This window comes from Hirundo rustica, chromosome 7 (genome assembly GCF_015227805.2).
Source record: "Hirundo rustica isolate bHirRus1 chromosome 7, bHirRus1.pri.v3, whole genome shotgun sequence".
In the NCBI taxonomy this organism is placed as follows: domain Eukaryota; kingdom Metazoa; phylum Chordata; class Aves; order Passeriformes; family Hirundinidae; genus Hirundo; species Hirundo rustica.
In genome coordinates, this window is record NC_053456.1 from 15,749,716 (window position 1) to 15,764,117 (window position 14,402).

General features: G+C 62.2%; 2 protein-coding genes across 4 annotated transcripts in view; both read left to right on the plus strand.

Annotated features, from left to right (window-relative positions):
- Positions 1–998: 998 nt before the first annotated feature.
- On the plus strand, positions 999–6,402 carry DES (desmin). Its single transcript, XM_040069801.2, has 9 exons — positions 999–1,630; positions 3,079–3,139; positions 3,315–3,410; positions 3,500–3,661; positions 3,744–3,869; positions 4,572–4,792; positions 4,929–4,978; positions 5,251–5,333; positions 5,455–6,402. Exons 1-9 carry the CDS (start codon positions 1,080–1,082, stop codon positions 5,494–5,496), a joined length of 1,392 nt encoding a protein of 463 aa, XP_039925735.1. The 5' UTR covers positions 999–1,079; the 3' UTR covers positions 5,497–6,402.
- Positions 6,403–8,422: 2,020 nt separating this feature from the next.
- Positions 8,423–14,402, plus strand: part of SPEG (striated muscle enriched protein kinase) — a 38,913-nt gene continuing 32,933 nt past the window's right edge. For all 3 annotated transcript variants that reach the window (XM_040069512.2, XM_040069513.2, XM_040069514.2), the window contains exon 1: positions 8,423–9,232. In XM_040069512.2, the coding sequence (XP_039925446.1) occupies positions 8,824–9,232 (409 nt within the window). In that variant the 5' untranslated portion in view covers positions 8,423–8,823. The remainder of the gene's footprint in view (positions 9,233–14,402) is intronic.

Genomic DNA, 14,402 nt, shown 5'->3' on the forward strand with positions numbered 1-14,402 from the left:
AAGGGGGAGACCAAGGAGACAGGGCAGAGCCTGCTTTGCCTCGGGATAACTTGGGGACCTCATTCTCCTCTTAGGGTGATGGGGATCAAAGAAGGGCTAGGGCTGCCCCAGGCAGGGTCACCGTCCAGCTGTGCCCTCCACACGCCTGGAGCAAGAAGGGTTAACAGAGTGCCTCCCCCACTATAAATACCACGTATGTATGTCCCACACCCCACGAGTAAGAGCTGGGAAGGCTATTTTGGTTGAGTGCCTGCTGCTTTGGGAATGTGCCGGAGCGAGGACAGGGGCTGACGTCACCGTCACTGGGGCTCGGACCCAGCACCTGCTCGGGGTCACTCAGCAGCACTCCAAAAGCACCCAGACCCTGGCCAGTGCTCAGCCCCCCATGTCAGAGAGAGAGTTTGGGTGGTGGGTCAGTACAAGTACACTCAGGGCAGCCCCCCCCACATCAACCCCTCTCCAGGGCCCGCCCTTGCTCACTTTCTGGATGGGGGCTGGAGTCTGGCCCCACACGGAGACCTGAGCCTGGTGCTCTTGCCAGGGGGTGGGTCAGGGCATCATCAGGGGCCGTTTGGGGTGCTCAAGACCAGTTCGGGGACCACAGCTACCTGGCATGGGGTTTGGTTCAAGGGGGTCAAGTCGTGTTGTGAAGGTTCCCTTCTTTCCCTTCATGGCGTTAGCCTAAGCTGTCTGTCTGACTGTCCGGGCTCTCTGTGGGTGCCACCACATCCTGATAGGGGGCTCACCGCCAGTCTGCCCCACTTGCTCCCCTCGCACCCCCAGGGACGGGGCAGAGCCGTGGGGGCCGGCGTCAAGGCCTCTCCAGAGAACTCTGAGGGTGCCCAGAGGTTCCTGTCTGCCGGGGGGTGTGTGCAGGTGAGGGGCAGTGGGCGGGGGCTGCCCGCCATCTCCCCCGCGGCAGCATCCCCCAGCTGCCGGGCAGCAGGAGGGGCGGGTGATGTCAGCAGGATACAAATAGCGGCGCGCTGTCCCCTCCCGACGCCTCTCCGAGCTGTGCCGGCCGCTCGCCAGCCCTCTGCCTGCTCCCTGCTCCGGCCTCGCCTCCCCACGCCGCCACCATGAGCCAGTCCTACTCCTCCAGCCAGCGGGTCTCTTCCTACCGCCGCACTTTCGGCGGCTCCCCGGTCTTCTCTCGTGCCTCCTTCGGGGGCAAGGGCAGCAGCGGCAGCTCCGTCACCTCCCGCGTCTACCAGGTGTCCCGCACCTCGGCCGTCCCCAGCGTGTCCACCTTCCGCACCACCCGTGTGACGCCCCTGCGCTCCTACCAAAGCGCCTACCAGGGTGCCGGCGAGCTGCTGGACTTCAGCCTGGCCGATGCCATGAACCAGGAGTTCCTCCAGACCCGCACCAACGAGAAGGTGGAGCTGCAGGAACTCAACGACCGTTTCGCCAACTACATCGAGAAGGTGCGCTTCTTGGAGCAGCAGAATGCCCTCATGGTGGCCGAGGTGAACCGCCTGCGGGGCAAGGAGCCCACCCGCGTGGCCGAGATGTACGAGGAGGAGCTGCGGGAGCTCCGGCGCCAGGTGGACCTGCTCACCAACCAGCGGGCTCGTGTGGAGGTTGAGCGTGACAACCTGCTCGATGACCTGCAGAAGCTCAAGCAGAAGTAAGTGGGGGGGCCCTGTGGGCATCCATCCGTGCATCTCCATCCCTAGGGGTGGGTGGGGACAGAGCTTGCCCTGGCAGCCCCTCGGATGCTTACTGCTATCCTCGTGCCTCATGCTCGGAGCCCATCATGACCCCAGTACTCTGCCCCCTTGACCACTTTCTGGTTGCCCAGGCAGCACCCAGAGGGTGGAGTGGCTCCCACAGCAGGGGTGTCCCCTATGCTGTCCCTCGCGGTGAGGCTGAGGCCAGGCAGTAACACCGCAGGACACCCAGAACTGGGAGATCAAAGTGCACCTCACCCTGGGGTCCCCATCTCTGCTCACACTGGGGAGGCTGCTGGGCCCATGGGTGAACTGGGCTCTGTGGGATAGATGGACAGAGAGATGCAGTCAGGCAGGCAGAAGCGAGGGGACGGATAACCCAGGGAGGGTGCTCCATCAGCTCCAGACGTGAAGGAGGGAGGGGAGAAAGCGGCTGCACTTCCACAGGCCAGGGATGCTCCAGGCCTGCTGTGAGTGTCCATGGTGCCCTGTGAGCAGCGGGAGACCCCAGAGATGCTGTGGATCTGGCTGGTGCTGGGGAGGAGAGCGGGGATTGTTTACAAGGGTGGCCAGGCTGAGGGAATTCCCAGGGACTGAGGAGCGTGGGGTACCTGGCAGCAGGGGCAGATACTCAAGGGGAGCTGTATGTTCTGGTGATGGTCTGCACCTTCCCTCCCAGACCCTGTGCCCTGGGGACACCATTCCCTTGGGGTGACACAGTCTGCTGCCTCCTTGTGGAACCCCAGCCACCACCACAGACAGCCAGTGCTGGGGTCCTCCTTGATGCTCAGGAGCTGGGGGTAGTGGCATAAAGGAACTCCCAGTGTCAGGGGAGGAGTAGGGCCCAAAACAAACGGGTGATGGGTTTCTGCTACCCCATGTGCCAGCACCACCTGGGCGCCTCCATCTCCTCCCTGTTGCCTTTCCACCTACACACAGCCTGTGGTACTGTCCCCTTCCTTGACACAAGTCCTCCAGCCCTGACCTGAGCTTCCCCTACAGCAGTCCCCACTTCACATCCCATCCCACAGAATGGCTGGAACCTGTCGGTGCTCCTGCTTTGCCTGAGACAGTTCAGCTGGTGGTCATCTCTGGGACCCCCTGTGTCAGATCCTGCACCCTGTCCCCCCAGCTGCTGGTCACTCTCCCCTATAAGGGCTGGGGCAGTGCGCGTGGCACTGAGCTGACCTCATGTCTTTGTGATCTCTCCGGCGTTGACTATAATAGGGAATGGGAGGAAGAGCCCCTGGCCCCTGGCCAGTCCTCTGCTGCCTGCCGGGAACACAAGACAATCTCTTTTCCTCCTACCATGGCATGCTGGGTTTAAGGACAGCTCAGGGGGGACGTCACCACGGAGGGACGGAGCTCCCTCTGGGCCCTCCTAGCCTCCCTTCTCTGCCTACAGGCTGCAAGAGGAGATCCAGCTGAAGGAGGAGGCTGAGAACAACCTCGCTGCATTCAGAGCTGTGAGTACCTGTCCCTTTAGTGTGGCTTGGGAACCCTACCCTCCTTCATACCCGCTTCTCCCCCCAGCAGCCTGGCCCCAGCAGCGGGGCATGGTCCCAGACACAGCTTTACCCCTTCCAGCCCTCACACTCTCCCTGCGCCCCCCCACTATCCCTCATTCTGTGTCCCTCCCAGGATGTGGATGCAGCCACGCTAGCACGTATTGACCTGGAAAGACGCATAGAGTCCCTGCAGGAGGAGATCGCCTTCCTCAAGAAGGTGCATGAAGAGGTAGGTCAGGAGTGGCACCCTTTTTCCATGGCGCTCACGGGGCAGGGAACACGGAGTGGGTGCCCTGAGATGTCACCTTGTCCACACAGGAAATCCGGGAGCTGCAGGCACAGCTGCAGGAGCAGCACATCCAGGTGGAGATGGACATCTCCAAGCCTGATCTGACAGCCGCGCTGAGAGACATCCGTGCTCAGTATGAGAGCATTGCTGCCAAGAACATCGCCGAGGCTGAGGAGTGGTACAAGTCCAAGGTGTGGGGAGCAGCGGGCTCTGGGCTGGCCCTGGCAGGTGCCATCTCGGGGGCCGTGCCCGCTGACCATGGTCTCTCCCCAGGTGTCTGACCTGACGCAGGCAGCCAACAAGAACAACGATGCGCTAAGGCAGGCCAAACAGGAGATGCTGGAGTACCGGCACCAGATCCAGTCCTACACCTGCGAGATCGATGCTCTCAAGGGCACGGTGAGCTAAGGGCAGCATTAGGAGGACCCCCAGCTTCCCTGCAGGGACCTGCTGCTCCAAGGCTGCTCAGGGACCTCTGGGGGCATCTCTGGGGTGGGGGGGCTCTTCCCAGCTCTCTGAGTTGCTGCCGCAGGGGTCCTCGTGCTCCACATTTGGGCTGCGCCTCCCTGAGCAGCAGCCTGGGCTCCTTCAAAGTGTTTTGGCAGAGTCCTGAAATCAAAGAGCAGATTGTAAAATGTGACCCAGCCTGGGAGGCTCCAGGCAGGCGGGCACAGGACTTGGGGTGTCTGGTTGCAGGCTGGCAAGGCGGTTGCAAACAAACAGGGCACAACAGTCCAATTCTGGCACAGTCATGGTTGGGGGAGCCAGCCAGCAGCCACCAGTGCCACCCCCAGGCAGCTATCCAGTGCTTCTACAGCTCTCTGTGCCCTCTCACTGGGGAAGGATGGCTTTCCTGGGGGACCTGGGCACCAGGGTTCTGGGGTCGCCCAGTACATGCCCATCTTGCCCCCGTGAGACCCTGCTGCCTAGCGCTGGGCAGGTGCAGGGTTACAGTCACTCATCATGGTCCCACATCAGTGGAACCCAGCCCAGGGCTGACCACGGCCGTCCCCAGGGTGCCCTGGCATCCCCACTTCCCACCCCAGGCGACGCCCGGCTCCTCTGGGTTTCCCCCCGCACTGAGCACCCCCCTCTCTCCAGAACGACTCGCTGATGCGCCAGATGCGGGAGATGGAGGAGCGCTTTGCGGGGGAGGCCGGCGGGTACCAGGACACCATTGCCCGCCTGGAGGAGGAGATCCGGCACCTGAAGGATGAGATGGCCCGGCACCTGCGTGAGTACCAGGACCTGCTCAACGTCAAGATGGCCCTGGATGTGGAGATTGCCACATACCGCAAGCTGCTGGAGGGCGAGGAGAACCGGTGAGTGGAAGTGGGGGCAGGACAAGCTGGGAGGACAAGCTGGGGCTCAGCAGTTTTTTGGGGAGCCAACTCTGTGAGGACACACCTGAGGGCTAGACCTGGCTGGTGCTAAGCTCTCTCCTCTGTGTTCCCACAGGATCAGCATCCCCATGCACCAGACCTTCGCCTCTGCACTCAATTTCCGAGGTGAGCCTCACTCCATGAAGAGGGGGACCTGGGATGAGTCCTCTGTGTCCCCCACTTTTGGGGCAATTGTCCCTCCTGGGGGGCTGTAGCCAGGCCGACAGGTTGGGGACACACAGGTGCCACACAGAGCCCCTAGTATGGGGGCACTTCTTTGGGTGTTGCTGAGGGCGAGGGGGGGGCGGTGTTAAACCAAGGCTGCTGAAGCTCTTCAGTGACCCCAGCCCCATGGCTGTGTCCCCATAACCACGTGTCCCTGTGTCCTCCCCCTGCAGAGACCAGCCCAGAGCAGCGAGGCTCCGAGGTGCACACCAAAAAGACCGTAATGATCAAAACCATCGAAACCCGTGACGGGGAGGTGAGCGCAGGGTGGCAGCCGAGGGTGGTTGGGAGGCAGGGCACCGAGGACGACTCCTGTCCCCACACTCGGGGCTCTGGTGTGGCACGGCACAGCGTCTCACGGTGCCTCTCTCCCACAGGTGGTGAGTGAGGCGACTCAGCAGCAGCATGAAGTGCTGTAGAGGAGGCTGCTCCAGCAGCCCACTGGCACCTTCTGTCCCTGCCTCCGTCCCTCCGCCATGCCCCCCTCCTGCCCCCCACCTCGCCCCTCGGCGCTCCCCCGGCACGGCCTGAGGAGTCTCCCCCATGCAGCTGCCTCTGGGCCCCGCACACCCCCTGGGCTCTCTCCTCCGGCTTCCAAAGGCTCGCTCTGCTTTCGCAGCTTCGCAGCGGCAACGCCAGCGTCAGGATCAGGCCAGGGCCGGGGGGCGGCAGGAGGGAGGGACGGGACAGGTGGGAAGGGCTGGGGGGAGCAGGTGGTGGCCTGGGCCAGCTCCATGGAGAGCCGGACGGTCCCAGCAGCAGGTTCTGGATCCCCCCGCAGGCCCCTTCCCACGCTGGGCACAGGCTTGGGGTTCATCCCACACGAGTGGGGACCCATTCCCCCCCACCAGCACCGCCGGCCCCCCTGGAGCTGGCACTTCTCCAGGTGCGTGGCGGTGATGCTGGGGATGAGGAGAAGCTAGGCATGGCCTGGGCTGAGCCCCCTGTTCTCTGCCCAGCCCAGAGCGAGGGGGCCCCCAGCCTGCGTGTCCCCCCCAGCACAGGGGGGCTCGGGCCCTTGGCTCCCCCCGGCCCAGTGGCAGCCCCGTGGGGCAGAGGAGGGCAGCGCCCGCCCCTCCCCGTGGCGGGGACCCCCAGCAGCAGGAGGCTGCACGGGGCCAGGCTCATGGGCCGAGAGGGTACCCGTAGGTGGACACAGGAGAGAGGAGGAGTGAGTGAATGGGAGAGAGGGGGGAGAGAATGAGAGGAGCCGGAGAGAGGCCCGGGGGGCCAGGGCAGGCATCCCCAACCCTCGCCCCAATGCACCCCCACCCCACCACGTGTATGAGACTCTTCAGGCGGCTGAAATAAACAGCGGAGCATCACCCTGTCTTCTCGGCACATCTCTGGGGCAGAGAGGGGATGGGGCGGTGGGGAGGCAGCACCTGGGGGAGGTATCAAAAGGGCCAGGTGGATGGATGAGCCAGCGACTGTTTGGGCTGTCTCCTCCCTAGGCTGCCGGGCCCCCCAAAAGGTGTGTGTGTGTGTCTCTCACACTTAAGGTTCTCGAGCATTTTGCTGCCTGAGGTGGTGGGTTTCCCAGCTGCACTGGGTGGGAAAGTCCTGCTGAGACAGGGAACAGTGACACCTAAGCCCTGAGCAGGTTCAAAGGGGCTTGGGGTGATGGTCCTGTATCTCCCATACACCAGGATCACATACCATGTCCTGCTGGCTCTCAGCTCCACAGCCACCTCCTTTTTACCCCCACTTGGGACCTACCCAAATCCACATCCACCTAGAACTTTTCCAAGCCCCTCCAAGTGTCACCAACCTGGAAGCAAAGCCATCCTGATCCCTAAGCGGCCTCCTCCCCTGCGCCCCGTGAGCATCAGACCCAGCACCCTATGCTTGCATCTCAGGCTCAACCTCCAGCCTCAAAATGCCAACACCATAGGCTCCATTCCTGCCAGCACCCCTGCCCCTCTCCCTGTGGTCAGGTTGAGGACCTCTCGGCTTCAGCTCCTTCCTCCCAGCAAAGGGGGATGCTGCAGTGGAACCCAGAGTTGAGCATTCAGGATTGCTCTGCCCCGGGAGATGCTGGTGGAGCCACAAAACTCTGCGAGGCAGCACATGCCGGGGGGGCAGTGGGCTTGGCAGGGGGTGATGCTTTAGGGACAAGGCATGTGCTACTGCCAGCAGTGGGGAGTGGGCTGGGGGTGCCCCTGCTGGAGAGGCCGGAATGACAAACCCCAGCTGGGAGGTGTTGGATCTCAAGGGATATCTCCAGCAGGTGGCCCTGTGACATCGAGGACAGTCCCCAGCTTGCCTTGAGTTGGGATGACAGCTCCCTCCCTGCCGGCCCAGGCTGGCTGTGCCAGAGTTCGGCCCCTGCGGGTAGGCTGGAAACAAAGCATTCCTTTGCCTGCAGGGCATGGAAGAGGCCCTCAGGCCTCTTCTGGGGCTGTCTCAGCCACCCTACAGCCAGGCTGTGGGCCTAGCAAGGCATCCCGCTCCACTGTGCCCCAGCCAGTCAAGTTGGGAAATCCTGGGATTTTCTCCTAGTTGGTGATGCTCCACTGATGCTGGCACCCTTAGGCTGGTGGCAACGGGCTGTGCCAAAGCCGTCGGGGCTGGCCTGCAGCTCCAGCACCGTGTCGTGTCGCTGGCGTCCTGCTCACGCAGATTTACAGCCCCTGGCGAGGGCGGCGGGGCCAGGTGCCGAGGCGTTGCCATGCCTCCAGGAGCTGGGGAAGCCCTGCCTCGCCCAGGGATGGCCAGGCAGCATCTGGCACACACCGTGCCTGACTGGAGCCCGGCGTGTGGTAGCTCCCACAGGGTGCCCCAAAGCCGAACAAGCTCCAGCAGGGCTGGCCAGGAGCCGCAGAACCCAGGACAGAGGCAGGGGCCCAGTGAGAGAAACGGAGTCTTGATGTGTTTGCAGACTTCCGGGCAGGGAGGATTTGTGGCGGTCAGGGATGCTGGGATCCCCACCTCTGCTGTCTGCTGGGAACGGAGCTCAGGGGCCCTGAAGGGCTGGCTCCTGCCCGGGGTCTTGCGTTGCAGGAAGCATGACGGTGTCCTTTCCCTCCACATGCCGTCAGGGTCTCTCTCTGCCCCGATCCAATGACACTGCCGGAGAAGGGGAAGCGGGGGGAGGAAGGCTGGGTCCCCCCCGAGCCTCTCAGCTAATATGGAAAGGTGCTGGCCCTTTTCTATCTTTGCAAGTGGAGCTGGGCCGCAGGGACGGGGCAGCAGGCGCAGAGAGGGGGAGCCCAGCCAAGGAATGTGACATATCAGAGGCAGCTGCCACTTCAGGAGAGGGGGCAGAGGGAGCGCAGCTCGCCGGGGGCTGCGCGGGACGGGACGGGACGGGACGGGTGAGGGGGGGGGACGCCACGGCCCCAGCACGGGCACGGCTCAGCGAGCGGGCAGCACCCGCGGGACCCGCACTCAGGCCGGCGAGGAGCAGGTGCCGAGGCGCTGGGCGGGCTTGGGGCTGCAGCAGAGCACGGGGTGTGAGCGCCGCACCGCACCGGGCGCTTGGTGAGTGGCGGCTGGGCGAGCAGGAACCCGAGTCCCGGCCTAAATATAGTGCCTCGCTTGCCCACAGTGCTGCGGGCTTTGGGGCTGCAGCCTGTGGGGGGAGGCACCGGACCGGACGGCATTCGGACTGGGGGGTCGCCGCTGCCCCAGCGCCGCAGTCAGGCACCCAGCACCCCCGGACTGCAGGCAGGGGGAGAAGAAGGGCACGACGTGCCGGTTTGGGGTGACAGGGGTCGCGGGTGGTGGTGGGGGAGCTGCGGACAATGCATCGGGCACAGGGACGCAGCGGCACGAGCAGGGCTGGTGGGGAGCCCCGGGCAGCCCCGCCGAGCCCTGGCATCCCCCCGAAGCGAGCCAAGGTCACAGCAGAACCGGGGCCGCCCCAGGAGGGCTCGGCTCGCCCGGCAGCGCCGTGTTTTGTGAGGAAACTGAAGAACGCAGCGATCGGCACCGGCTGCGACATCCGGCTGCGAGTGGTGGTGGTGGGCAACCCCCGGCCCAGCCTCCGCTGGTACCGAAACGAGGAGCAGCTGGCCCAGGGTGGGGAGGAGTATGGCACCCTCTGGATCCGGGACAGCAAGAAGGAGGATGCCGGTGTGTACACGTGCGTCGCTGAGAATGAGCAGGGGGAGGCCATGACCAGTGCAGTGTTGGCCATCATTGACATGGAAGGTAAGGGTGACGTGGCCACCGGCGCGGCCGAGCTGGCACAGACCTTGGCACGGGTTTGCCGAGGGTGGCAGCAGTGCTTTGCTGGCTCTCGCTGCAGTGCGTGCCCTGGGGCCGGACAGGGCTGCTGAGCTTTGCTGTACCTACCCTACTGCAGGCTGGGGTGCCGGCAGCGCCGGGATGGTTCTCCAGCCTGCAGCGAGCATGTGGCTGCGGTACCCACTGCCAGGCCAGGCTGGGTGCCAGGACTGGGCACAAAGGTGTTGGGAGCATGTGATGCCAAGCCTGCTCGGGGCAGGAGGAGAGAGAGAGAAGAGAGAAAGAAAGAGAGAGAGATGGGGACTGGGCACACGGTACTGGTGGTTATCACCCACCACAGACACCAACACGGTCCTCAGTACCCCCACGCCAGCTGCCCACGGGCAGAACTCCCGCAGGATCACCGCAATAGCTTTACCAGGCATTGGAGATGCGCTGGGTGAACTAGAACGCCAGTGGGGCTAGGAGGAGGAGCCTAACATGTGAGAGGTGGGACTGACAATTAGGTGGAGCCTGTGCCCTGCGGTGGGTGAGACCTAGTGGTTAATTAGCCAAGACAAATTAACGAGTCTTTGCTCATCCCTATGGCAGCCCCTCTGCTCATCACCATCACCCCTGGTGACCCCAGTCAGAGAGGGATTGCATGGGGGCTGCTCTCCTTGCATGGGTGGGCTTGGTGTTGCAGGTTTGGGGCTCAGTCCCCTCTGCCCCATCATCATGGAATCATGCAATCATAGAATCACAGAATTACTTATGTTGGAAAAGGCCTCTAAGATAATCAATCCAACCCTTAACCCAGCACTGCCAAGTCTACTGTTAAACCATGTCCCACATTTACACGTTTTCTGAACACCTCCAAGGATGGCGTCTCCGCCACTGCCCTGGCCATTCTGTTCCAGTACTTGACAACTCTTTTGGTGAACAAATTCTTCCTCATGGAGGATGAATGCTGCTTCCCTAGGACATTGAGGGCCTGAGTGTTGGGGAGAGTGGAGGCGGGTGGTATTGCTTTGAGATGTGAGGTGTGCTGTCTGCATGGGGACAGTGAGGATGGGCAGTGAGGGAGGCAACATTGAGCCCTGAGACTCCAGGGAAGGACCTGCACCTGGGACTCTACAGCACAGGAGGTACACCAGAGATGCTGCACCTTGGGCAGGGGACCGGATGACTGTGGCAGGTCAGAAGGAGCCTTCACAATGCTGAAGGGGAGCACTGAGCCAGGGGTTTGGAGAAGTGGTGTTTGGAGGATGGAGGAAGGTTTGTGTGCAGGTCAGGAGCCTGGTGGGGTGGCAGGAGGAGCAGAGAACTGTGCAGCAGGGGTTCTGCCCTGCAGTGAGTCTGTGGAGTCACTGTGCATCACGCCTTTGGGGACCATGGCACGGTGCAGTTGGATGTGGGGTGAAGTGTGTGCAGAACGGAGACATACACTGCCCCGGGGGAGGGGCAGCCTGTCCTGGGTGGACAGCAGGGGGGTCAGCCTCTTTTCATGCTCCAGTGTGCAGCTGCACCTCTCCATGGCCACACCAGTCTGTGCCCCAGTGCTGCTGCCCAGCAGCACAGCACAGTCTGATTTCCCTAGGTGCCCGTTCCCATTGTGCTGACGCACTCTTCCCTGCTCCCAATTCCCAGCCGCCAGCCCTCACCACCGCCTTTCTGGGGCAGCTGAGGGAGGGACCGAGCAGCCAGGATTGCCTAACGTGCAATGTGAATGTCACCCTGCCTTGGATACTCCTCCCAGCAGGTTCTTGGCCATGGATGCACCACCACTGAGCAAACAGCCACCCAAAAAGGCATCCCTGGGCCAGAGACCCCTCTGCAGCCGTGCAGGCTCTGGGGTACTGGGTTGAGCAGGGAGCAGGCCAGCCCCCTGTGTGGCTTTGTCACTGTGGCAGCACAGAACTGTCCTTGTGATGTGCTGTGGCAGTGTCAAGAAAGCGCCGCATCCTGCCAGGTGCTGGACAGGTCTCCAGGGATCCTGGAAGTTCCACTCATAGCTCTGCCATCCTTGTACTGGGAAGGGACAGCCCATCCTTGTTCCCCGGGGCACGCTGTAAGTTAGGTCATCGGACACTTACAGGGCAAGAGAGACGTGTGCAGGGTCCCCAGGCAGGATAAAGCCTTTCTCTGGACTTGGGATCCCAGGCCCCTGTGTCTGGAGGTATTGGAATGCCCTTGGCTCATTGGCAAGATCAGCTCTTTCTCTGGACTTGGGGTCCCGGTCCTCTGTGTCTGGAGGTGTTGTGTCCTTGCTCCCTTTGCCTCGGGTGGGTCGTGGTCTCTGGTGGGCATGGAGCCCCTTTTCTCCCTGGTGCACCAAAGATCTCTGTGGGGCCAGCACTGGCTCTCCCCAGGGTGGCTCAGGTCCCTGCTGGTGGCCTGGGGGGGCTCCATGCTGCCCATCTCTGTACTCAGCCTAGGAAGCTCCTCCTGCACCAGCTCAGCAGTCCCCCTTGCTCACACAAGCCCGATTTAGCTCCTCTAATCTCCTGCCCTGAATCTGTCGCTCCACCCCACTAATGATTTTCTTCTCTCTTCTCCCAGGTCCCCTGAGCGCGTCAGTGCTCACTGTGGGGAGTGGGGAGAGCATGTGTGGGGCTGGCCAGCCAGCCAAGTGCAGGGGCTACCAGGGACATATCATCCCCACTGTCCCTCGCTGTACCCTGTGCCCCACTGCTCTGCCCCTCTCCTGCGGCAGGTTCTCCCTAATGCCTCAACTCCACAGGTGCAGGTGGAGTGCATTGACCCTTCCTGTACCAGCACCAGGCTGGTTCAGGGGCTTCCCAGGTCCGCCCAGAGAACCTCCAGATCCTTCCAGCCAGCTCTGGCTTCTACCATAGCTCCATTGCTCCTAGACTTGCTAAAGCCTTTATCACCTCTCGGATGCAACTCCTGAATTTTTTCCCTGTAAACTGGATTATCACCAGAAATCACCTCTTAAGAACCTGAGCTAATCTCCTTTTAGAGCCCAGCCCTCATTCACTGTGCCAGCACAGCCTGATCCTCCCCACCCAGGCTGCCTCTCCTTTCAAGGCTGGATGTGTCCATCTTGGGCTCCCAGAGCAGGGTCTTGCTCCGTTCGCCTCCACCTGCACTCAGCAATCAAACCATCTTGGAGCCTTCCCTCTGCCCAGGAAACAGCCTGAACCTGTCTGGATCTGGGGGCAGGAAAGGGGGCAGAAATTTCCTGCATGTGGTGGCCCTGCAGAAACCCTTCCTGTGTGAGGAGTTACAGTGGGGCGAGGTTGGCATAATTTTTCAGCTGATGGTGCACGGCAATGGCAATGCAGCCCACTGGGGATAGCTGTGCTGACCGCCTTCCTGGTGGCTCAGCATCCCTGGCCATTTATCTCAGCACCTAATTTTAGTCCCATAATTTGCAGCGCCGTGCCCATGTTTAATGCCCTAGAGTGGCTCCCACCTCTGCCCCCATCCACCTGGGCAGGGGGCTGGTGTGGTGGCCACGTGTGCCAGACTCCCATTCCAGGGTCTGTCGGAGCGAGACGTCTGCTCCCAGTGAGCGGGGTGGTGAGTGCAGCTGTCCAGTCAGTCACCTCCACCCCTGCCCTCTCGCCTGCTGCTGGAGGGTTATTTTTGCTGAGGAATGTGCCATCCCCTCGGATTCTGGCAGGCTGCAGGGCTTGTGTTACAGTCAAGAGGCTGAAACCCAGGCTTGCAGCTGGGTAAATATAGCACCAATACTCGGGACTGCATGAGGGGACGACAGCGTCTTCCTCCTTCCAGGGTTGCCCATCACTCCCATTGCCCTTCCTGCCTCCTGACGCCAGGTTGCAGCCTTGTGCCCTGGCATGGCAGCACTGGGAAGGGACTGGTTGCTTCCACCCAGCTGCCTGCACTCCTGCCTGCTTTCCCCCACTCCTGCAGCCCCTCACTCCCAGCTAGGGGGTATGCTGGAGTTTGGCAGGGCAGGGATGTAATGCCTTGTGCCATCCTGCCAAGGTCACATTGCTGTTTTGCATCCCTGTGTTCTCCGCCTGCAGTGAGCACTGTGTGCTCTGGCATCCTTCTTGTGGCAGCAAGGGAGTTGAAGCTGGAGAGGGCACTGGGGTGTCACAGCCCTTGGGAGAGGGGGGACAGCACAGCACTACTCCTCCACAGGGTCAGAAAGATGCTGTGGCACTGCCCTGCCTGCTCACAAGGGATATTCTGCTGCTGTGTTTATTTTTCCTGGGGACAGAGCTAGGGAAAGTCCCCACCTACCCAGGCTCCCAGCACATCCCCACCTCCTGCCGACCATCCCCAGCAGCTCCAGGAGGTGCAAACGCATGAAAGATTCATGTCCAGACCTCCTCCTACCCGAGACGCCGCATGCACACACCGCCATCAATTATTCAAGCACTGAGGCAAGGGAGCTGCTGGCTGGGACCAGGGCAGGGGGCTGGTGCCAGGCCAGAGCTGTGGTACTGGGTCAGGGTCTGTGCAGAGCATCCGGGAGGCCCAGCAAGGTGTGGAGGGCTGTGGTTCTTGGAACAGTGGAATTAATGCTGCATTTTGAGCAAGCTTTTGCTCTCTGCTTTGCCTGCCTTGGGGCTGATGTGTATCCAGCAGGCAAAGCTGGAGCTCGGTGGCAGTGGGGCCACCTTCTGCGTCTTGTCCGTGCCACTCCTGCACTGGCCACTGTTCTCTGTCCTAGGCCCCTGACCTGCAGAGGAGCAGGGTGCTGTCAGGGCTGCCCCTGGGCTGGGGCACGGCAGAGGGGCAGCCCTGGTTGCAGGCGGCCATCACTTCCTGTGGGACACCTTCTGCAGTGACTTCGGCTTTGCCCTGCGGGAAGAATTTGCAGGTGCTGCTGCCACTGAAAAGGACTTTTGGTCCCTGCAACAGGCACAGCCTCTTGGAGGTGACCCAGCTATTCCAGGGGTTCAGCATCTCTGGGACAGCCCAGAGTCACTCCTGAAGCTTCTGCTGAGGGATGGTTAGAGTCACAGTTGCTGGGAAGAGCTGTGTGCCCAGCCAGCCAGGAGCTGTGACCAGCGGGCAGCAGATGTAGGATAGTTGGAGGATATCCGAGTGACTGTGCTTTGGCTGGACAAAGGTAGTCCTCCCTGGGGCCAGCCCTGGGGCTGGCCTTGTGGGTGCTTTGGTGACAGCACCCTCACCCTGGCACCACTGTGTG

Bases quoted from the DNA above. Each gene is read 5' to 3' on its own strand.
- DES (XM_040069801.2), top strand. From the start codon at position 1,080: ATGAGCCAGTCCTACTCCTCCAGCCAGCGGGTCTCTTCCTACCGCCGC. The intron at 3,662-3,743 runs GTGTGGGGAGCA...GTCTCTCCCCAG, and splicing joins AGGAGTGGTACAAGTCCAAG to GTGTCTGACCTGACGCAGGC. The intron at 4,793-4,928 runs GTGAGTGGAAGT...GTGTTCCCACAG, and splicing joins CTGGAGGGCGAGGAGAACCG to GATCAGCATCCCCATGCACC.